The 23756-nt window shown below is 45.6% G+C and overlaps 1 protein-coding gene across 1 annotated transcript in view; it reads right to left on the bottom strand.

Annotated features, from left to right (window-relative positions):
* Positions 1-10768: 10768 nt before the first annotated feature.
* The window catches only part of LOC141961097 (ral guanine nucleotide dissociation stimulator-like 1), a 52553-nt gene continuing 39565 nt past the window's right edge, over positions 10769-23756 (bottom strand). Inside the window, exons 11-16 of the mRNA XM_074907651.1 lie at positions 23148-23234; positions 21972-22004; positions 20366-20487; positions 19382-19471; positions 18851-18865; positions 10769-10973 (exon numbers count right to left, since the gene is read on the bottom strand). Of these exons, the coding sequence (XP_074763752.1) occupies positions 10769-10973; positions 18851-18865; positions 19382-19471; positions 20366-20487; positions 21972-22004; positions 23148-23234 (552 nt within the window). The remainder of the gene's footprint in view (positions 10974-18850; positions 18866-19381; positions 19472-20365; positions 20488-21971; positions 22005-23147; positions 23235-23756) is intronic.

Genomic DNA, 23756 nt, shown 5'->3' with positions numbered 1-23756 from the left:
TGTCCAGGTTTTGGTTTGTCCTGTTTCCGTGTTTCAAGCTTCTTTGCCAGCTGATTTCCAAAAATTATCGGGCTATTTTTAAATCCTTGGGGTAGTCTTGTCCATGCCAGCTGCATCTTTCGTCCTGTTTGTGGATTTTTCTATTCAAAGCAAACGATTTTCTGTTTTCCTTCTCCAAGGTATACAAAAAAAAGCATCTTTTAAATCAAGCACTGTAAACCACTGATAAGTCTCCTTTAAAGCTGTTAACAGCGTGTAAGGATTTGCTGCTACAGGATATATACCCTTAACTATTTGATTCACTGCTCTGAAGTCTTGCACTAATTTATATTCACCCAATGGTTTTCTGACTGGTAGAATGAGAGTTTTATATTTAGATTCACACTCCTCCAAGATTTTATACTTCAAAAATTTATCAATCAGTTTCTTTCTTATATCTGGTACCAATTGTCCTATAAAAATCAAAGCCAATTATATCTGAGCTGCCTCAGTTTCTACTTTCAAATCAGTATTTATTTTTCTGGCAGCTTCTTCTAGTCTTTCTAGAAATGCTGAAGGAGATTCATTCTTATCTTGTCCCACCTCATACAATTTAGACCAGTTCAGAAACCTAGGCATGGCATGTTTAACTCCATATAAAATCCATTTCTGATACCAACTCAGTCTTTCTCTGTGTTCTACATTATTTGGATCCTCACTGCAGATCCCCAGATGAAGTATTCTGCTCTAATATTCTACCTGTTGTCCTACTCAATACAGTCACTTCTGCCTGTGCTTTACCAGCCTTCAATACCATCTGTTTTTCTGTATCATCTAACACATTAGCTAAAATCACCTGTAAATCACTCCAATCCAGATTCTGTGTTCTGTTCATATTATCTATTACTCTGCCTGTTTTCTCAGGATCCTCTTTATACACTTCTACTGCCTGCTTCTAAGCCATCAAATCCGTCACTGAAAAAGGCACTTTCACATACGCTGACCCATCATTGCCAACTCTCTGCCGCAGGGAAACTGTTGTTTGTACCTGCTGCCGAGTTCTTTCAAGATACAGGGGTATGAATTACAACCTTAGACGACCCTTCATCCACATCTTCTATTCCACTACTTTCAGGTTCCTCTACCTGTTCTCTATATTCTCGCCCCTGATGCCATTCTCTCTGTGGAGGGCATATATCTAATTCCAGCCCTTCATCCTTTTCAGTAGAAACAATTCTTTCCTTCAAACAGTCTTTCCAAGTTCATATGTTGAACAACACTTTTTCACCTTTTTATCATCAGAAATTATAGCCATTACTAAATTATCCTTACTAATCAACTTACATTCTTTCTGCCAATCCTTCCTTTTAAATAAAAAAATAAATCAACAGATGGCACCTCACTCCATTTTCCTTCCCTTCTGCAAAACAGCATTAACTGAAAAATGGTATTATAATTTAATGTCCCATTCATGGGCCTTTTTTTCCTGATCATCCACAGTATACAGAGGCCACCAATGATTACAATATTCAATCATCTGACTCTTTCGCAAATCATCCTGCAAATCTCCCCAATGTGCTAACAAACATCCTAACAGAGAGGTTTTTGGAACTTTGTCATTTGCAGCAAGATTACCCATACTTTTGCTTTTAAACAAATGAGTCAGCTTAGATGCCATGGTTCAGTTATTTTGTTAACACAATATACAATTAATCACTCGCTCAAGTCTATCGCTTCGTCCTTCTCCGGCTGCACCCCTCGTGGGATAACAGAACTGCGGATCCGAACTCCACACTCACTTCATGCTCAATTACACGTCTCACACTTAACAAACACACTCACACCTTTCTACAATTACTACGACAAATAAAGGTATATAACACAATGCAACACAGTTCCTAATTACTACACAAAATTCAATTGACGAAACAACCAATCCCACAATAGAGTACATAAAAACTTCTAACTTTTTCGTTAGAGGCACTACCTTTGAGAACTCTATAGCATATAGGTTCTCTTGTTTCCAAATCCAAATGTCCAACCCTGCAATAGCTTTCGCTTATGTCTTACGGGCAGACGCCTAGGCTTCCAACAAACGAGGATCCTCTAGCCCAACCCTGCGCAGCTTTCGCCGCGTCTGACAGGCAGGCTTATATAGTGGGACTCTAACCCACTTTTCCAAAACGAATGCAAAACCAATACAAAACCAATGCAAATGCAAAACCAATACAAAACCAATGCAAAGGAGAAGTGTCTTACCAAAATCCAGGGGACGTCGCGAAGAGCCTTACGGATCGGGGATCGATGGGTATCCCCGAGTAATCCTCGGTGCCGGCTGGAACCGATCAGGTCCCCGACTCCTCCGGTCTCTCTCAGCGAGGTCCCATCTGGGTCGCCAGAAACTGTCACCGAAATCCGGGATAAAAATAACTTATCAACACCAATTTGATGTAGATAAGCAGACACTTCTTTATTGACGGCCGGACGTGTAGGGGAGTGCTCTCACCAACAACACGTACCAGGCACCAGGGTCATACATCTTATATAGAACTTACTCATACATATTCATTAAGTCTTTATACATAAGCATACAATTTCTAAGAAATCATTAACATATTCTCCTCCCATTTCCGATTCTGCGCAGTAAAGGTTAGAAATGTCCAGAAATGGGTCTGGGGTGTAATGTGAGTAGGTGGCCCATGAGTCGGTGGTCGCGATCTCCCCCTGCCGGAATTACCTTCTGCTTAAGGACACAGTTTTCTTGGCAGGTACCTGCAAGCTGTTACGGTTACTTCCCTCGGTTCTCATTAATCCTGGACCTTGACAACTACTTGCATTCTTCTAGTCCTATACATGTATTATAAATCAGATTACAAATCACCTCATGTTTTGTTACCTAGGTTCTAACCGTTCTTACTAAACAATTATGACCAATCCTTTCGGCCTTGGTACGGGGCTGTACAGGGGATTTTAGAGTAGCAATCGGTTGCTAGATTCAAAATACAAAAAATGTAAAATGATTTTTACTAAAATATCCCTTAATTCTATACTTACATTAAAATTAAACATAATTTAATTTCAGTTGATAATAAAATCAGTAACACAGTGAGATCATTCTTGCCACCCGCGGCAGAGAGAGAAGGAAACGCTCAAGTCAATCAGATAACAGGAGCCACTTTACTGTCGGGGTGGTCCAGGAGTGGGCACACAAGGCATCGAGTGGGTGTTTCATACACCGTGTTACCCTCAAGCTGATGGCATGGTTGAGCGAATTAATGGCTTGATCGAGAGGCCTGCCGGTGTTTCACGACCTACCTGGGATGTAAGGTTCGCATAAGCAGTTTTTATTGTTAATAACTGCCAGGGACATTACGTGAACCCAAGAAGGCGAGCGTTTTGTCCTATGGGATTATCAGGTGACGATGCTCCTATATTTGACAATCATAAGGGCCGGTTCCCCCTGAAAATACATGCAGGCCAGCCTGCGGTGGGGAAGTTGCCCTCTTGTGGCATTGTGCTTGTGACCTTGTTAAAATCTAGGGGGTTTCCATGCCTGGGAGGCCTTAGATAAAGGTGGAAAAACTCACCAAAGCAGTGCCTGATGGATAATCCCTGATTTCCAACTTGATGCCCGGGTTCTGACCCCAGGCCTAGTTCTGTTTCTTTTGTTAAGATCTTGGAGGAACAGATGACTTCGACATCCTGACTGGCAATGGTGACCCATATGGACAACCAAGACTCGGCTGACAAAGTGGTGGTGAATGAATCTTGTGAAATTGGCATCCTTCAGAAGAATGTGATTGAACTTGGTGCTGTTGTGTTAATGTCACTTTAGGTCAACAAATGAAGAAAGTGGCAAGAGACTTGAGGCAGTTGTTGCCATATTAAGCATTAACTGGATCTGTTTGAATCTTCCTCGTTAGAACGGTTAATCAGCTTCCTTCAGTGTTGATTGTAATACATTGTATGGGTGGGGGGTTGTTTTTTTTAAGATTTGAGTGTATAATCATCTAGGGATGACAATCCACAACGAGCATGGAGACTCACCAGGACCGCACTGCCTTTTAACCTTGGAGGCGAGAGGTGACTGCGCCGCCACTTCAAGGAAACCTGCCGAATTATGGCTGCAGTCACGGGGTGGATTGTGGCAGGTGCACCAGCCCAGTGGTGCTTCTTGGCTGCTGAGGGGTTGCTGCTCCTGGCTGCCCTTGTTCTCCGGGCTCCGTGGCAATCGGGGCCTTTGGCCAATGGGAGCCGCTATTGACACAGGTCAGATTCGGCCTGGGTATCGATGGAGTCCCCGGGGGGAGCCATTTGGAGCTCGTCCCCTGGAGCAGCAGCTGCGGCCGAGGACTCTCCCCCTGGGTCGGGATGCTGCCCAAGGAAACTCCTCGAGGGGCCTTGGCTCGGGACGCTGCCCTGAGCAGGTCCTCGAGGTTGAGAGCCCTCACTTGTCAGGTGAGTGATAAAGCGTTTGGGGTTGCCGTTAAACCCTAGGAAGTCATTCTGTGCTCCTCTCACAGACATTCGAACCTGTAATTTATGGAGAGCTAGTTAATTGTGTTAATAATATTTTTTTTATTTTTTAGTGGATTATGTGAGAGCCTTCGTAACAACAACCCAACTGACATACCTATGAAGGTGTAAGTAGAGCCGCCCCGGCCCCTCTAATCTCTGAGGACCGGCTAGAACGCAAGGGGATTTATCTTGTACCAAATTTATTCTCACCCGAAATGCAACACCACTCTTTCTGTGAAAAATTTTTTCCTCCTGTCCACTCTGAACCTCCCCTGTTGCAGTTTAAAGCCATTCCCTCTTGTTCTGTCACGCATCACCCGTGAGAAGAGACCAGCACCAACCTCCCTACAATGTCCTTTCCGGGAGCTGTAGAGAGTGATGAGGTCTCCCCTCAGCCTTCTCCTCCTCAAACTAAACAGCCCCAGCTCCTTCAATCGCTCCTCATAGGATCTGTTCCCCAGGCCCTTCCCCAGCTTCGTTGCCCTCCTCTGCACCCGCTCCAGCCCCTCGAGATCTCTCTCGTATTGACGTGCCCAAAACTGGACACAACACTCCAGGTGTGGCCTCACCAGTGCAGAGGACAGGGGGACTATCACCTCCCTGCTTCTGCTGGTCACACTATTGCTGACACAAGCCAGGATGCCGTTGGCTTTCTTGGCCACCTGGGCACACTGCTGGCTCCTGTTCAGCCGCCTGTCAATGAGAACCCCCAGATCCTTCTCCTCCAGACAGCTCCAGCCACACCTCCCCAAGCCTGTAGCTGTGCAGGGGGTTGTGGTGGCCCGAGTGCAGGACCTGGCACTTGGCCTTGTTGAAGCTCATCTCGTTGACGTTGGCCCACTGATCCAATCTATGCAAGTCTCTCTGCAGTGCCTCCCTATCCTCATGCAGGGTTAGGCTGCTCCTAATGCACACGTGCTCTCCCACCCAGAAAACACCTTCCCCAGGCTGCAGGCGCAGCTTGGCTGCAGCTGGGCTGTCCTTGGTGAGCACAGGGCTGCTGAAGTCTGTTGGAGAACGGCTTGCAGAGGGCAAGGCCACGGGTCTCTGCAGGAGCTGATTGCAGCCATCTGAGGTAAACAAAGGAAAAAACCCAGGGTACAGTTATGCTTACAAAGGACTGTTATGTTAACCAAGAGAGAAACTGAGGTACACAATGGCCTTGAGTGTGATGGGAAAGAGGGCAGGCCAGAAGAAGGAAGATGCCACAAGGGGCTGGGATATGATAATGTAGCCTTTTACATGTCTCCAATAGATTTGTGAGTAGTATGCGTGATTATTGTAGAGTGCTTATGTAAGGTGTGATTTCTTTCAATAAAGTTGAAGCTTGCTCTATCATTCACGTTGAATCGGCTGCTTGCTTCCTCCGCCCGCCGCAAGTGGCGCACCGAACAGGGTTACCCGAACTCTGCTTTTCCACCGAACGGAACCCAGGAAGCGGCGGGACGGATTTCGGAGCAGGAAGGCGATAAAGTCGCTGCCGGCGGCAGTAGATGTGTGCCATCTCCTAAAGCGTCGGGATTTGTAAGTCTGACATTGGAGCAGCTGGTCCAGCTTCAGGAGGTTTTGCAATCCGGGGAGGGCTACCCCGGAATAGGCCGCAATAGGGATTTACCCAGGAAAGGCCAGGCCGCAATAGGGATATTACCCAGGAAAGGCCACAGGAATAAAAGGCTGAATAGGGATTACCCAGGAAAAGCCTTCACTGGTTGTTGGCTACTTGATCGGACTTTAAGGAAGGTCGTCAAGCTGCACCAGGAATTTAAGGAATTTTTGCCCGGGCAGGAACAAGGAACGAGAGGTAGCCCTTAAACTTTTTGCTTTTTAGAAAAGCAGGGAGTAGGTCCGTTAAAAGACTTAGCCGCGCTGATCGGTCTGGGCAAGGCTAAGGGACACTTTAAAGAGCCAAATTTATTGTTTAAAGAAGCAGAATGGCGTGATAATCTTTTAGACCCTGATGCTGTAAATCCTGAAAAAGAATCTGGACTGTCTGGTCTGTGTCCTCCTTTAATTGGGGATGATCCATAGATAAAACTGAGGTGAAAAAAACATAAAAGTGAGGCGAAAAAACTTTGGCGCAAGGGAATACGGACATGGCAAGAAAAATTCTTACTCCTGTAAGCTATGAGCCGAGTCATCAGCCACGTTGGGAAAAACGGCATTTTTCTATTATTAAAGATTTAGAGAAAAGCATTAATAAGAACGGGCTGCAAAATCTCAGACTACGACAGCTGTACTGGAGGCGATGGCTCAGGGATCTCGACTGGCCCCATAAAAACTGGCTAACACTTTTAAGAAAAAACGGCATTCACGCCGGCACAGTACTCTGAAAAATCAAAATCTGAAAAACCGAGCGTGTACATCTCTGTGCTCGGCGTTCGGAGCTGGCGGCGGCGGCCCGGGGCCTCCCCGACCCCCCCGCGGAGCGGCCGCCTGCGGCTGAGCCCGGCACTGCGCGCTCGGCACCCCCCCGCCAAAAGCGGCAGGGTTGTGCAGCACAGGCTTTAGATGTTCTTAATGGAGTCCTCGTATTTGTCATATTTGTCATTTTATGTTGTGAGTGATGAGTGTCAGGAGCTCCTGCGTGCAGTTGTGCGACTGTGTGTGTGTGTGTGTGTGTGTGTGCGCGAGACGCGGCCGCTGCAGCCGCGGAGTTCTGCGGCCAAGGGAGCGGCCGCCGAGGAGCTACAGGGTCCTAGTGCCCGCCCGCTGGGGCATCGGTGCTGCGGTTTGTTTGGGCTCCGTGTTCTCAGTGTTACAGGTAAAATACCTCCTCTAACGGGAGGCAGTAATTCTGTGTTGACTGTTATCTTGAATTTAGGTGCATACTCTGCGGAGAGAGTGCACCTCTGAAAATATTGTTAAAAAGTCATCCGCAACCTTACAGGGGTTGTTTGTTTTACCAGGGGTCGTAGATGCTGATTATGAAGAGAAAAATCAAAATTATGGTCTGTACCCCTATGTTCAGTAACAAAAAAGTAAAAAATTGCTCAGCTTGTTAAAGAAGCTGCAATTACTCGGGATTTGGATCAGCAGGTACCCCTTAAATTTTTTTTGACTAAAACAGTAACACAAGGTTCACTTCTGGTAAAATGTACTCTCGTTAAAGCTGAAAAATCTGTCGAGCTGACAGGCGTTTTAGATACTGGTGCAGATGTTAACCATAATATCTGTGAGCAGATTGGCTGTTAGCTCCGGTAACTCAAATGCTTTTCAGGGTTGGTGGTCATGCTGTAACAATTTAAAGCAAGGATCTCATTCATGTAAGAGGCCCAGAAAATTGGGTAGCAAATATCCATCCATTTATATTGGAAAACCCCTATTGCATTTTGGGGTCATAACTGTATGACTCAACGAGGAACTCAAATTGGATCAAGTTTGTCTTAATCACCACTGTAGCACAACCCACCCTGAAACCCACCCTGACACTAACCTTGTAAACCGAATCACCTGTGTGTATTGTCCTGCAACAACTTAAAACTGTTATTAAGACTTTAAAAGATTTACAGTCACTGTTAGGAACCATAAATTAGATACAGCCGTCGTGGGCCTAACTCATGATGATCTGCATAGCTTATTTGATATTTTGTGAAAAGATCCTTCACTGACATCACCCAAAGTACTTACAGAGAAAGCAAAACAAGATCTTCACCGTATAGCTAACAAGCATCGCAAGTGTACTGCATTCCCCCACAGGACAAACCATCGTAGAAAGAGCACGCCAGATCTTGAAAGTGCTGTTGCAAAAACAAAAGGGGGGAGAGATCTTGGCTCCCGGTCAACCATTTGCTCTGCTGTAAAACGCATGCATTTTTTCCACCAGAATGCCAGAGCAATACAAAACCAGGTTTCTTTATCAAGGCATCAGGCTAAAGACATCACTGCAACTTGCCCTGAATACCAGAAAGACTCCGTCTCTTCAACAGGGAAGTGGTGTTGACTCTTGGGGACTCACCTCCTCAGAATTATAGCAATCTGTTGTCACTCACTTAGGTGCATTTCAGATACTAAAATATGTACAGGTGTCTGTTAATACCTTTCCTGGAGCACTGTTTGCATCCTGTCATACAGTGGGGAGTCAAGCGTCTGACCTGCATTCCCCATTCACCGGCTGGTCAGGCCACTGTGAAGCATACATCTAGCAAGCTAAAGCGTCTATTGCAACAACAATAACAACAAAGGGGCAAGACGCAAGATACCAATCTACACCTCACAAAAGGCTAAATAAGGCATTATATGTCATGAACATTTTAAACATTTCCCCTGTGTTACAGGTGTCACCAATATTGTGTCATTTCTCATCACAGATACCAGATCAACAAGAAGTCCAAAGCAAAGCTCAAGTGTTAACAAAAACCTAGTAAGGGGTAACTGGGAAGGACCATTTTCTTTAATAACCTGGGGAAGAAGTTATGCTTGCGTCTCCACAGGTCTTAGTCTCCAATGGTCACCAGCAAGGTGTGTGCAACCACAGCTGAGGCGTGAGAGGCAGCCAGCACTCGGGATCCAGCTGTGGGTGCTGTGAGTGCCCCTGTGCGGACAGTTTGCGGTCTCTTCGACTGATCGTTCAAGCAGAATGTCTGAGTAATGTTTGCTACTGCAACAGGACAAACTACACTACAGTTGCCAATTCTTTTAAGAGAAAATGCTAACAGTAATTGTAACTCCTTAATGAAATATATAAGCTTACTAGTCGCTTGTGCAAAATGTAGTTTAGAGAAAATGTAGTTATTAATAAGGATAAGATACCGCAAGAATATGTGTATTCCACTTTCTGTGTTTAGTAACATTGAGAATTAAGAGCTCAAGTGTTTAACCTTATTTAGAAACTCCCTTGGTTTTCCCCCTGGAGTACTGGCCAGGCTCCAGGTGGAACCCAACAGGAGGATGAAATCAGATGTTTCCGCTCAAAGAAAGTTGCCAGTTATTTTGGCTTGTTGCTTTGAAGGCTGGACCTGCTTGCAGCGACTTTGGATGCCTCACCTACGGATGGACGCATCACGTAGGGTTTCCAGTTTGTGAGGAAGGGCATTCTAAATTCTCGCTGTATCCAGGGTTCCCTAGCAATTGCGGATCTGAATGTTAGTACTTCTATTAATTAAGTGTGCTATTCCATATTTTCCTCACTGTTTATTTTCTAGTATTTAGTCATATCCCTTGAACATAGGTAATATGGGATGCTTTGTACTTAATAGGGTACCTTTAACAGTTTATTGCGGTGATTAGGAATAGTATTATTGATTGTAGTAATTATTAAAATAGCATATAGTTGTATAATGAGAAATATTAGTAAATTTATGCTTGTGCAGCCTGCACAAAAAGAAAAAGGGGGAATTGTTGGAGAACGGCTTGCAGAGAGCAAGGCCACGGGTCTCTGCAGGAGCTGATTGCAGCCATCTGAGGTAAACAAAGGAAAAAACCCAGGGTACAGTTATGCTTACAAAGGACTGTTACGTTAACCAAGAGAGAAACTGAGGTACACAATGGCCTTGAGTGTGATGGGAAAGAGGGCAGGCCAGAAGAAGGAAGGTGTTGTGACATGCCTGAAGTGCTGCAGGGGGCTGGGATATGATAATGTTTTACATGTCTCCAATAGATTTGTGAGTAGTATGCGTGATTATTGTAGAGTGCTTATATAAGGTGTGATTTCTTTCAATAAAGTTGAAGCTTGCTCTATCATTCACGTTGAATCGGCTGCTTGCTTCCTCCGCCCGCCGCAGAAGTCAAACTCCCTTTAACAGCCGCAGCTGACTGAGAATGATGGACACAACAGCAGGCTGCTAACAGCAGAATAATTCATCAGACCTGAGGTATTGGAGGAGGAAATGTCTAGCTGTTGAGCTTACTCCTCTTCAGCTGATCCCATCTCCCATTTCAGTGGGTTTTGGTTGGGGGGCGCTCACAAATCCTCTTGTCCGTGTCACTGCTAACGTCATGCTGCCACGTGCTCCTCACCCCACTTCCCACAGGTAGAAATGCTGCCCGCTAGCCTGCCCCATCCCTCTCAAAAAGCACAACGAGGGACTGAAAGAAAAATTAACCTCGTGCAATTCCACTAACAGGCACCACAAGAAAATCTGGTTTCAGGGAAGGAGAGCTTCAGTCTGCCTTGTATCTCAGCAACACAGAGGGAACTGTGCAAAAATCCTGACTGGGTTGCTTTCATTTTTACACATTTATATCTAGAGTCTCTCCATTCCTCTAAAAGCAATGCTCTCGACACGACAAGCAGGCTTGGGCCCTGCTGGCAGTGTCGACAGTCTCTCTCAGGCTACTTCTTCTGGCAACAAGGCACAGACTGCACCTTTTTCTGAGACGCATCAGCGGTTCCTACGGGAGCGATGCAGGCGTCTTCAGGCTCAGGGTGATTAAACTCGCATGATGGAACACTGGCCGAGTCTGTGCTGTCACCCGAGCCCCCACTCGGAGCAGATTTGGGTTGCTCTCTGAGGGGTGTGTTATGGGCCAGTGGATCACTGGTTCCTGGGGGGTGAAAGAGGATTGAGCACTGCTTTCCGACTTGTGCCCTTTGCACGAGGCAAGGGAAGTGAATCAGTACATGTACGTGACTTGTACATGAGCAGTACAAATGAATTAATGGCCAAACTCTAGGGCAACCTGTGCAGAAAGACTGACGTTAAATCTTTCTGATAGTCAGTATCAATTCGGAGTTAAACTCTATTAGTGCTGGACCTGTTACGGGCGGCAAAGTAAAAATACCTCCCATGCAGATTCCAGCTGCAACTAAGTTAGTTGCAACAATTAAGAGATTTAGGTGTAGGAGTTGAAAGCCAAGCACCCCAGAAATCCATCTCATTTCTCCCAGACAACCTGTCTTAGTTGAACTGCCAACAGTGGGAGCGGTATCGTTGGTATTGGATACACCAATAAACAAGTATACCTGGAAAGCCAAAGATGCTCATGGAAAGGAGCACAAAATTAATACAAGGTGGATTGCCCCATCTTTCTAATTATAACCCACTCCCGGTTCACAAAACGAACCAAGAAGCTTTTCCTTCCTTTTTCCTGCAGGTCAGCGCTCCTGGAGACAGATGCCCTGAGTCATGAGGAGGGATCCTTATGTAAATCTAAATTTTTGTGCAGTGCCGATGTTCGTTGCCTTACTAACGTTTTTAGGATGCGTTGTCTATCATTGCAAAAATTGCTTTGGGTGACCATTCTCCTCTCCCTTGGTTCCGAGGGAAGGTCCCTTTGCTAATGGGGCCTGCACTTTAAAAGGTCATTACTGGACCCATGAAGGCGAGGTGGAAGTACCAAGGCCTAAACCACGCCTGCACGCTAGGCTGGGGGTGTGGAATTTCATTTTCCTGCTGCGTAGGCAGACAACCCGCGCCCCCCCCGCCCCGGCGAGTCAGAGTGCCATCTTCAGCCACAACAGCCACCGGAATATATACCCTGTTGACACTTAATTGTGTGGCAGGTGCTCTGTTAGCTCTTGCTGTATTTTTCCCGTGTGGTATGTATGTGGTCATCCTGTAAGCGTCCGTGTAAACCGTCTTGCAGTTGTACCTGTTCGTGTGAACAACCACCTTCTCCCCCCAGTTCCCAAAGGCTGGAAGCACATCCCTCGGCCCGGCCCGGGACACATTTTGTTTGAATATGTCTGCTTAAAAACTGTTAATTGATAGTGTTGTTATTACTGTTGCCTTTATCATGTGCTTGGTTAGGACTGTGCTTTATTTGTTATTTGCAGTGTTGTTGGTCGTTTACCTTTCTTTGACTCTGGGATAGAACTCCACCTGCACACACGCTTTGCCACAATAATTCTTAATACCCCCTCGTGTTAGAGGAGGTTATAGAATCAGGATGCAGGAATGGAGCTGCGTACTCGGCCGGGTTCAGAGGGCAGCTTTGCCACTGGTTTGTATGAAGCCCTCCGGCAGGACTGACAGGCTCAGGCACTCCCTGCAGCCCGGGACCTGCACCGCTGCGTGTTTGCGTGGCAGCTCCGTCTGGGTCGCCACGTTCTTTCTGGTGGTGGTTTTGACGCGAGTGGAGGCCATGGTTCAGTCTACTCGGGGAGGACGATAAGATGAAACTGGCTCGGATAAGTTCCAGACCCAGGAGATGGACTGCGCCCTGTCCGCTGGCCCTGCCTGCGCAAACTGAGGCGCCAGGCTCGGGTTGGCGTGCGTGACTGATGCACCGGGATCGCTTTTGCTTTGCCCTGGAGCTCTCAGCAAGCTCGCTGCACTCCTGCAATGTGTGACTGGACTACGTATGGCTCGTGGTGAGCTGCTGCCCCTCCGTGGGTAACGTGGGTGAGAGACTGCTTTACTTGGACAGCCCTTCCAGCCACTGTGCGGAAGAAACACAGAAGCCGTCCTCATAGAAACTTTTAGGAATTCAAAAGAAAATGCACGATTGCAGAGTAAAAAAAGGTATAGGAAGGTTGTAGCTGAAGGGTTACGGCTAAAATATGGCATTTCAAGTTCTCTGGGTGGCAGGGGAGATGGGTTGTGGGAGCTGGAAGAAGTTGAGAACAGTTAAAACAGTAAAAGTGATGAAGTTGGAAAGAGTGACAGTGAGGGAAGTGGTGTGAGGTAGGAAAAAACCCCACAACTGACATGCAGTAATAAAGTCTTAAGAAAACAGATTCACTCCAGGCAAATATTAGTGGAAAAAAAGTTTATATACTTATTGTATAAAGATTACAGGTAAGCAATTAAAAAAATCTTTTTCATATACAACATTTTTGTAATTTTAAAATCAAGAACATTCACCTTTCAGCTTAGTACAGACATACCCCCTCTGAGTGAGCAGTGCTGTGCTTTGCAAATGGTACTGCACAGACATCAGTGCACGCTTACACTGAAACGCAAAGAAAACTGAACTTCTTCTGTGGTAATCTTATCCTAACTCTGGGCAAAGTTTAAGGCTCAGTTACAAACTCGCTTCCTTCACCCTCCTAACAGGGAAACAGTGGGAGTCCTTAAACTATTCAGACTAGGACCTACATGGTGCTACTTGTCAACAGAGGTGATAAAACTTCACACAGAACATAGTAAAGCAAACACTGCGTCATGAGTTTATCGCTAATTGCGCACAGTTTTGAAAATCTCTGCTACAGAACCGGTGGGGAAAAAAAAGACCCAGGCATGTGTATCATTAAGTATTTGAGTTTGTTTTAACTCAGACTAATGTATCTCCAAGACAGCCTATTCAGTAAGAGCTGCTTACAATCCAATGTCTCATTTATGGCTTTTAAAAATAAAACTCCTAACTATCCTTTCAAGGAAGGCTGTATTCTGGTAAGAGACTCAAGAAATATGTTCTTTAAAGTTTCACAGAGAACAGATGATAACATTCCAGCTGAATTCTTTATTGCAGCTGAAAGGATGTACCATTCAGGAAACTCATTTAACAGACATACATCAAGAGCAAGGGAGCTGCCTGTAGATGACCCATAATAATGCTACGAGTGTATCAAAATCTCTGGGTGGTTGGGGTAATGTTTAAGACCCGGTTATCTCCTCTCAATACCCACTTTTAAAATAAAAGGTCATGTAGTTGCCCCTCATGAAGGAAAACGTGAGTTAAAAGTTTTGCTCTTGAAGAGTGATTGCACGTTACAAAGAGGTACATCGGTCCTTCCAGAGTACAGGCAAAAGGCATCGATTTCTGTACAACGGGTTAGCAAAGTGAAAGAAAAAACGCCCTGTAGCGGCATTAAGACCAGACCTAAATCCAGACAAGGAGTGGTTCTTTGCCTTGTTCATGGACAAACCATGACATTCATCCCAAAGCAAGTGCAGTCCATTCTTTCAAAGGTCTTTGGAAAAAAAACCCCAAATAGGTAATTTTCTGGCATGGAACAAGCGCAAAAAGAAGTTTGCCAGCTGTGTGAAAGCAACAGACCCACTTGCAGTTTCTACTGTCTCCAGGGATGAGTGTTTTGGGGATGCACCCGCCCTGCTTTTTCATGAATGTAAATCCCTCCTGAAGGCAGCAACTGCTTGTGGCACTTGGCTCACCCACACCTCCCGCAAACCAGTGTTCCCGTCAGTCAGCTGGAGGCGGCTGGGACCTCCTCCTCGGTTCAGGCAGAACTGCATTGAAACTTTTCTTCTCCCGTTTTATAAAAATAAATTCAGACCTTCTTCTGTGTAATACTGGCACAAAGGAAAATGTTTTCTCGCAAAGAGAGTTGGCTTGTGCGGTGTTCTTAAGACAAACGTTGCAGTCCTGTTTTCCCCTCTAGGTGAGGCTGTCACCTTCCTCGGCTCACGTGCAAAACAACCCCCCCAAAAATTCCAGTCTGTACTGTTGTGGAGAAGTTGTTGGAAGATAACAGTCACATGGTCCTTGATACTGAAATGAACAATTCTCTGCTGTTTGCCTCTGTAGAAAGAACTGCTGTTCAGCATTCCTCTCTGACTTGCCACTGCATAGAGAGCTATTGTTCAGCAAATTCTTTTAACTAGAGATAAGGCGTGACGTTGAAACCTCAAGTAGTAGGTCCACGGCTCACGCCTCTCGCGTGTGCTTCTTACGTTGTACCAATGAAATATGAATAATATCGTGTGGACAGTAGCACAGAACCAATCACAGTTTGTTTGCCTTCGCATAGTCACTCTCTAACAGTATGTAAGATGCTCTGTACTTAATAAAATTGGATCGAGCTTGCAAACCACGTTGGTATTATTCTTGATATCCGGGCTCTATCCATCGGCAGATGGCGCCCGAACAGGGACCTCGTTATTCTTAACACATCGACCGAGACGTGGCGATGAACGGAGAACTTCGGATAGAAACGGCGCAGAGAAACACAGAAGCCGGCACATAGACGCACTTCTGGAGTTAGGAGACGGTTCTGCAGGCTGTCCTCTGCGAAGGTAAGCTGCTATGGCACAAGAAGTGGAAGCAGCGATATGGCTCCTCACAAGTATACTCTCTAAGAGAGGTAGTGATGTGAGCCAGTCCAAGCTAAAAGACTTGGTGCAATGGGCGCAGGAGCCACAGCTTTGCCTCAGCGCCTCTATGTTATTTAATCCCTCTCAATGGAGGGCTGTAGGAGATTTACTGTGGAATTTTACTATAGAGGGTGGAAAAGCAGGAAAAAAAGCAAAGGAACTTGGATCGGTGTGGCGGGAAGTGATTAATGCTTTACAAGAGATGGAAGCTGAGCGGAAGGTGGCCGCTGCAGCAATAGAGGCGGTACAACCAGATAAAGCAGAAGTAAATAAAGCAACCACCCCACGTCGTCCGGTAGCGAAATTTTTTGGTCTCGATGTCACTAAGCTGCCTGTTCGTGGTACGTCGGGTTCCGTCGCTGCATCCGCAGCAGAAGTTGCGGCTCGTGCAGGAGGGGGTGGTACAAGCAGCAAAGTTTCAGTTTCAACTGAGAGTAAAGCGGAAGTGAAAGAGATTGCCCCTCAGATGAGGGAAATTACAAAAGAAGAGGCGGAGCAAAGCGGATCTAGTTGCCGCCCACGATTATATTCGTCCCTTCCAGTTTCACACTCCTCCTCCTCTTCTTGGTCATCATCCAACAACTCTGGCAGTAACACGCCTCCAACAGTTCCTGCTGCAGGCGATTTAGAAAATGACCAACTGTTACATCAACTAATGAAAAAGCTGGAGGAGCTACATCCCTGTATTGACACAAAAAAGGACTCTAAAATCTACCACTTGGTGGCACTCCAACTCAGGCCCTGCACTTCCTTCTGCACCACCACCACCACTGCCACCACCACCAACCACAACAAATACAGCTCCGACTATACAACGACCTCCATCCTATCCAACCTCCGACACTGATCCTGTGCAGCGACGATGGACTGGAGTAGTCCGAGATGCTATTTTAGAAGGAGACTGGCAGACAGTTGGATCTTTAGCCTGCCCCGTGGTCACTGAAGGGGGAGTCGGGAAGTGGGAACCACGTGATTGGAAAATTTTACAGCAAGCAAAACAAACAGTAACCACTTATGGATTAAAATCAGGAGCAGCAAAGAACATTATAAAATATATAATTACAGCGGATTTGATGGTACCTGCTGATTCTCAGAACATTGCTTCACTTTTATTGACTCCTTCTCAACATTTAATTTGGGAAAGAACATGGAATCAACTTGTAATTACTGAACTAAATAAGCATCAACGTGATCAGAACGATCCATTTTATGCTGGGACTGTAGGTATCTGTACTGTATCTGTAGAGTCAGGGCGCATATGCCAGCACGGCCGTACAGGTGACTTTCCCTCCAATTTTTCACCAAATGTCACAACAGCTAGCCCACCGGGTTCTTCTGCAGATACCTGAAGGGAAAAAAAACAGCTCCATTTGCGGCTGTTCGACAAGGACTTACAGAACCATATACAGTGCCTGTATTGATCGACTATCTCAAGCTATGAAAGATCAAGCGGACTTACCTGATGAAATGAAAGACTATGTTTCGGTTGTTAGCTTTTGAAAATGCCAATACCAGAACAAGGACTATACTAGCAGGTTTACTAAATGGAGCTCCTGTTGATGAAATGCTACTACGTGCTTCCAGGGCAGAACAGAATGCCCAAGCAGCTATGATTGCCTCTGCTGTAAAAGGTGTTTTACTAGCAGAAAAAGAAAAACCAGTAGTTGCTGCTGTCACTAAGATAAGTAACAAAATGCCAGAAAAGAAAAAATTCATTCAGAACATGAGACCATGTTATCATTGTGGAGAGAGTGGACACTTTAGGAGGAATTGCCAAAAAATAGAGTGGAAAGGCTAGCCACAGCTTGTTTGAACTTAATAGATCAGCTCCAGCAGCAGGCCTTTGATGTCGAGTTGCCTAAAACAGTCTAGTATAGAAAAGAAAGCATAAAAGCCAGTAAGTGAAAGCAGAACAGAGCTGGCCTGAGCAAGGCGGTCACTTGGCTCAAAGTTCTTATGCACTGTTTCATTGTTTTGCTTTCCTGTCTTGAGTGGCCTGTTGTTTCCATTTCCTCTATGCTGTTCATACGGTTTGTCAAGAGAGTCTGTTACACCCTAACACAATACCTTCTTGACCTGGCATACCCACCAGCTGCAAGGCCAAAAGCTGAGCTAATGCCCAAGTACCACAAACAAGACTCTTCGGTCTGCTGAATTTTCAGCCTCACTTGCTAGGAAATGACAGCTTGTAAACCTGATGTGTTTACAACCCAAGGGATGAGGAGGGGCGAGTTAGAGGCATGGCAGCTGGCTGCACCTTACGCGGTCCTGCACACTGCTGTCACACCCGGGTCCCACTGACACAAGACCTGCTCAGTCGCCATGAGTGCAAGAAAGGTAACACGTGGCCAAACACCAGGCAAAGGTCTGCCAAAGGCCAATTCCTCCCCGCTGCAAATTCTTTCCCTCAGTAAAGGTGCCACGGATACCAGTTTCTCTCTAAGAGTCTGAATGGAGATGTACACAACGAGAAGATCAGGAGAAAGTGTAAATTATAGGCTCTCCCTCTCCAAGACTCATTTCTAAATGCAGGTCAAGTAAATTTAAAGGAGTGTCAAAGGAAACAAACTTGTACAAGACATAAAGTAAAGAAGCCAGGTGAATTAGATGCTCTGTCGGCATGCAGTTAACGATTTAAAACAATTTAAAGAGGTGTCACCCCCTGTTGCCGGGGTGAATTATGCCAGTCTTTTCTACAGTATTAATTTGCAAAATACATTCAGAGTGCAGATGAAACAATTCTTTAGACAAAGGCTGCACAGTGCAAACAAACTCCATGCAGTAAATGACAATACTGCAGCACTGAAACGCCGTCAGAAACAAGAGAATAAAGCCTGTGCTCCGCAGCGACAGTTCTTACGCGCAGCTTAGGCACGTGCCGAGGGAGACACCCATGACAGGCCACCGAGAGCTCAGGCACTGTCATCTTCAAAGCTCACGTTCTCACAGCCAGATGGACTACGCAAAATGGAACTCAGACGGACTAATTGAAACACCTTCCAAACAGCTGCCTGGACTTTTTTTTCTTGCTTATCAGAACTCAAAACTCTAGATTGAAAACATCCATTCATTCTTCTTTCAGACCCTAGCCTGCAGTAGTGCTGATGTGAAGTGAAATGGCTACTGCCTGTTCTGAGGAAACTGGCCACAAGAACCGAGCAGGAAAGGACAGTTAGGAGCTGATAGTGCTCTTAAATTCATCATCTCCCCACCTCATCTTGATCATGCCACTGGTATGCGGGAGTCCTTTCGTATCTCCTCTCGCATCAGGTTCAAATTTCTCACCTTTAAGTTAGTTTTACTTCCGCCCTTGATCTCTGCTTTCATTTCCTGCAGCTTGCCATGAATTCCTGCTAGTCTGTTCTTTCCTGTGTCTGCTTAGCTGCATGCCCCTGTTCTCCACCACCTCCTGCTTGAACCTTTGCAGTATTAAACTCAATTGAACCATGTCCCCATGATTATTTTCCTTCTCTAACCTGAAGGCAGCTGGGCAGATTGTTTCTATTATCAAATGCCCTTTTGCTAACCTTAATTTTCAAATTAAAATCCTGCAAGGAATTTTTGCAAGTGTGAGCAAATTAGACTAATAATAGGCCAGACTTTATCCTCATCTACTCTGTTTTGCCTCTGCATTCAGGGAAGTCATTACACAATAGATATTGAATTTATAATCCAGCCCTAAAATGATTCCTTTTTCTGACACCTTAGGAAGGCTTTTTTGTCTCTAATCTCTTTCATCATTAATAATCCTCATGACTACTTATAACAACAGCAGCAGCAAGGACAGCTTCAGACAGAAGTCTGCATTTCTAGCTGATGGTGTCTCCTTAATGTACTGCAGTGGTCTGCATCCCCAGCCAGGTTTTTCAGCGGGTAAAACAAGCACTGCTTGTTTGATTTATTCAGGTTCATATTAACACACCAGATACCCTTTGCCCCATCGTACTCACAGGCTCAACCTCTTCACCACGCTTTTCCGAGGTTTCGGCGATGGGGTGCCAGTGTCAGCAGCTGCTTCAATCTCACGTGCAAGGTTGTAACTGCAGAACAGAGGGCACCCGGTTAATTTTGACAGACAAGACGATTAGTTAGGTATCTCAAAGCAGTAATACTCAAGATATTTGAGAAGCCTTCAGTTATTCCCACTTCACCAAAGGTTGCAACCCCACAAAGAGGAACACAGCGCGCTCTACACTTTACCCTGATGAAGGGGATATTTCACTTCTTTACAACAATTTTAAAAATTAGTGCTTTTTTGGATAACAGTCATCATTTTATTTAAAAAAAATAGTCAAGAAAATACTTAACATGTGAATCTTGGATAAGCTGACTTTTTTTCACTATGACTCAGTACAATGCAGTATGTATCTATGCTTACACTCTTAGTGCAGCAGAGTGGTATTCAGATACCTAGTGGAAATATTAGAGTGCAGAAAATAAATTGCCTTGCGTTGGTCTAGCAGCATGTACCGTAGCACAGAACTCAGCAGGGCTGCAAAACCCACCCCAAACACCCGGGAGACGTTTATCTGATGAGCGCTCAGCCAGCTCTGCGTTGCCTTGGCTACCTGCTGCCTGCATCCACCAGCCCAACGCTCAGTGCCTGCATCTCGACCTCCCCTAGGATCGGCCTCTGAGCGTGCCTCTGGGCATACAGACAGCCCAGACACAACAGACTATCAGATTTCAAAGTCAGAAGCCTCATTTCCAATCTCAAAAAAAAAAAAAAAAAAAAATCCAGTCTCCAAAAACCCCTGCTAAATGTTTAACAGGGTTTCTACAGCTGGTTAGCAGAAGACAGAGGTACTTCCACCCTCCTGGAGCAGCAGTACATGTAAGTCCCTGTAAGAGGACAGCTCAAGGCTGACACAACCTCCCTGCAGGGGGGTGTGGGCTAAGAAAAGCCTGCTTCGCCGGCTGGACTGAGAACCTACCTCTCCTCCTCAGTTAAATGCTCCTGTCTGCTCCACCACTGGAGGAATTTTGGGTCTGGTGTCAAGCAGTAGCTGTTACATGCAGACTGCAAGTGCATAATTTCGGCAATTACTTCAAATTCCTAAAAAAAAATAAAGAATCAAATGGGAATTCTAATTAAAAAACAACACAAACCCAAATTCACTCATTCATATACTAAACACAGGCAACAACAGATCCAGGACAAACTTCGTTTGACCTGAAGTTCAGTTTCAGTCGAGTGACTATTTCCAGAACCAGTTTTTCAAACAACGAAGTCTTGTCTTTTTTTTTTCCCCCCAGCATCCAAAATGTTTACTGAATTGTGACATTTTCAGAGAAGCACAAATCAGAAGACAAACACAAGGAATCGCACTTCACCACAGCGCTTTTCCCAAGTACTAACTGAAGTGCAATGCCAGTGCAAACCCACCGAACGGCAGCACTGCTGGTTGTTCCTCTAGGAACGAGGGTAGCAAAGGGTCATAAAGTCTTCAGATTACCCCACCTGCTGACCCCTGCTCGGGCCAGACCAGCTGTGAGAGACAAACCATGCCCTGTGCTTAGGTGGTTCTCAGACAGCAAGCGAGGGTAAATAATTAGGGGTGCCTGCGACGAAAGCAGAGAGTCTGATTGTCCCCGGCTTTTCACGTTGTGCACTCACACTTGCACCAGAGGAACATGAAATGCTACCCGTAACACGTGTGACTAGAACGTGCAGCTCTTCTCTAACTCCACCTGCACACACGCTTTGCCACAATAATTCTTAATACCCCCTCGTGTTAGAGGAGGTTATAGAATCGGGATGCAGGAATGCAGCTGAGTACTCGGCCTGGTTCAGAGGGCGGCTTTGCCACTGGTTTGTATGAAGCTGGACCGATGACCAACCAGAAGCTCCCGTATCCCGTTATTAGTACCCTGAGCCATGCAGCTGTACATGCAAGGCAAGTCCAAGAAGTGGTTTGTAGAGCTGGGAGCAGTTAAGGGGAGGAAATGGCTCCATCACAGCCAACTCCCAAGACTGCTTTCAGACCCCAGAATGGAGATTTGGCATGACTTCATTCAGACAGAACCTTTAACTCCTACATAACATTACTCATCTCTGACCAACGAGGATCAGGCTGAACAGAAAGACTGACAGCTTTTATTTCTCTGTCTCATCTGCAGCCTTTCACCTACAAATAGTTTACCGCAGCAGAAGGAAGATATTTACAAACTGTATCTTCTGGAAAGCAAAGGTCTCATGCCACCAGCTCTGTTTCAACACACAGGTCATACACATCTGTCACATTCCCATGAACACCAAAGGGAGGGAATGGGCATGCCCCGCATGTAATTCCCACGGAAGTAAGTGGCCTGCAGCTCCTCTTCCCCTACTGCACACATCTAAAAAGTAGGTTCTCGTTCTGCAGTTTGTTCACAGTTTGGCAGAAGCTCGCAGCATTTCAGGGGTCTATTCTTTCCTTGTGAACTTGCATTAAAATTCACAGCTGTTGTATATGCCCGAGCAATGACAAACGGCCTCGCCAAGAGAACGCTCTAGAAGAGGGTATCAGTAAACTAAAAATCACAGAACATTCAACTTACCCTTCGTCTCTTCTCAAAATTGATCAGGCCGCCCTGTTGGAAGGAAAGAGCAGGGATCAGAATAGAAGAACACAAGCTTAGTTGAACTTAATCACAAACAGCATGAAGTAGCAAGGCTAATGTAAAGCGCAGACGTGCCCCGAGCAAGGACCTTCTCCAAATACCTGTTTCCAGATCTGGTATAAACCACAGCACTCATACATCTGAGTCTCCAAGGGACAGCTGTCCTCACGGCCTATAGGGCAATCTGCCCCAGAAAAAAAGCCCAATGCAAGAATGCTCATAAAAGCTGTGTTGAGATCCGCTCTGAAGAATGCTAGTGGGATTTTGCACGGCAGAAACAAACTTGGCTCTTGCCTGTGCTGTGACTCTAGCAGTGTTCCCAGGGAGTTTCAGAAACACCAAGTAAACACAAAGCACGGACAGGAGGGAAACTGCCCCAAAGAAAATGGATGTACAGCAACCTTACGCAGGCCTGCTTCTGTGCAGTTCCGCCAAACAAACCACCACTAAAAACCCCAGCAACCACTGCCAGCCCAGGGAGAACTGTATTTGCCCATTCTTATCATAAATACCAACACCAGCACAACAAAGGCTGCAGTGTCTCTACTTATGGTTTCAAACACCTTTGAAAACTGGCCCCATCCTCAGTCTCTGTTAAACAACCAGACCCTCTTGCAGTCCTTTTTCCCTTCCTGTGCTAAATTGGTTCCCCCTGCTTGTTCAGCTAAAGAGAAACGAAAAAAAAACAAGTCTTCAATCACTTTAGGGCCCAGACACACCCGAGTCAATACCAAAGCTCTTCAGTGATCAGTCTGCAGTGCTGAATTTGTGATTGTGTGCATTTTACCAATTATTCACATAAATCTGCATGCCTAAAACGTTGTTTTCAGAAAAATGAAACAGAATAATGGAAAGCCTACTTTCTTCACATTTTCTAACCTAAGAAAACAAGACAAAATACAACGCTAAGCTTGTCCCTTCAGATAACAGCACTCCAATTCACACAAGATTCTTGTTGCTGATAAAACCGCATCTGGCTTCCTTTTTTTTGAAAACAGATTCCTCCATTTTTAAGAGCTGCAGAAGAACCCGGTAGAAGATACAGGAACAGACACGCTCAGTGCTGGGAAGGCAGGGAGGATATTTAGGATTCAAGAAATTGCCTTAATTTACCTCGATATAGTCCTGAAGTGCTGTGTCAAGCATGATGAGATCAGTGAGGAAGGTACCAAGAAAAGGTACCGTGCCTTGCATTACTGCCTGCAAATGATCAGAGCAACGTTGGATTAAATGATTGAGAAATGGTAATAATCAGAATGCTAGAATAGGCCTGTATAGGAGAATGAAATAAAAGCAGTCTGCTTAACCAAACAGTGGTCTTATCTTTTCTTTCATGGCATCCTCCTCAGTATCTAATCTACAATTCAAATCAAACTCGAATGACAGTGGGATGCTCTCACAGATATTGCCAAGTGGTTTTCTATTACCACACTGCCACCACACCCTGGTTTCTAACAGTGGGTCACCAGGAAACCCCGCCTGTGGAAGCAGCATCGAGCAGCAGGGACAGGGTCCCTCGGCTACCTGCTACAAGAGAAGGAGCCGGGGCATGCTCCCGGCTAGCCTGTTGAAGCAGTTTCTCTCTCTGCCTCATTCCAGTGGATTTTTACTTAATGGTGTATGCCACCTGACAGTCCAGTCAAATCAAGTCACAGTTGTCCTCCTCTAAGAAGTGACCATCTTCCTCAGCCATTCCTTTCATTTTGAGAGTAATTATTCACA

The sequence above is a fragment of the Athene noctua genome, chromosome 5 (assembly GCF_965140245.1).
Source record: "Athene noctua chromosome 5, bAthNoc1.hap1.1, whole genome shotgun sequence".
NCBI classification, from domain to species: domain Eukaryota; kingdom Metazoa; phylum Chordata; class Aves; order Strigiformes; family Strigidae; genus Athene; species Athene noctua.
The sequence above is the reverse complement of the archived record's forward strand: the minus strand, read 5'-3'. Positions and strand labels throughout refer to the sequence as shown.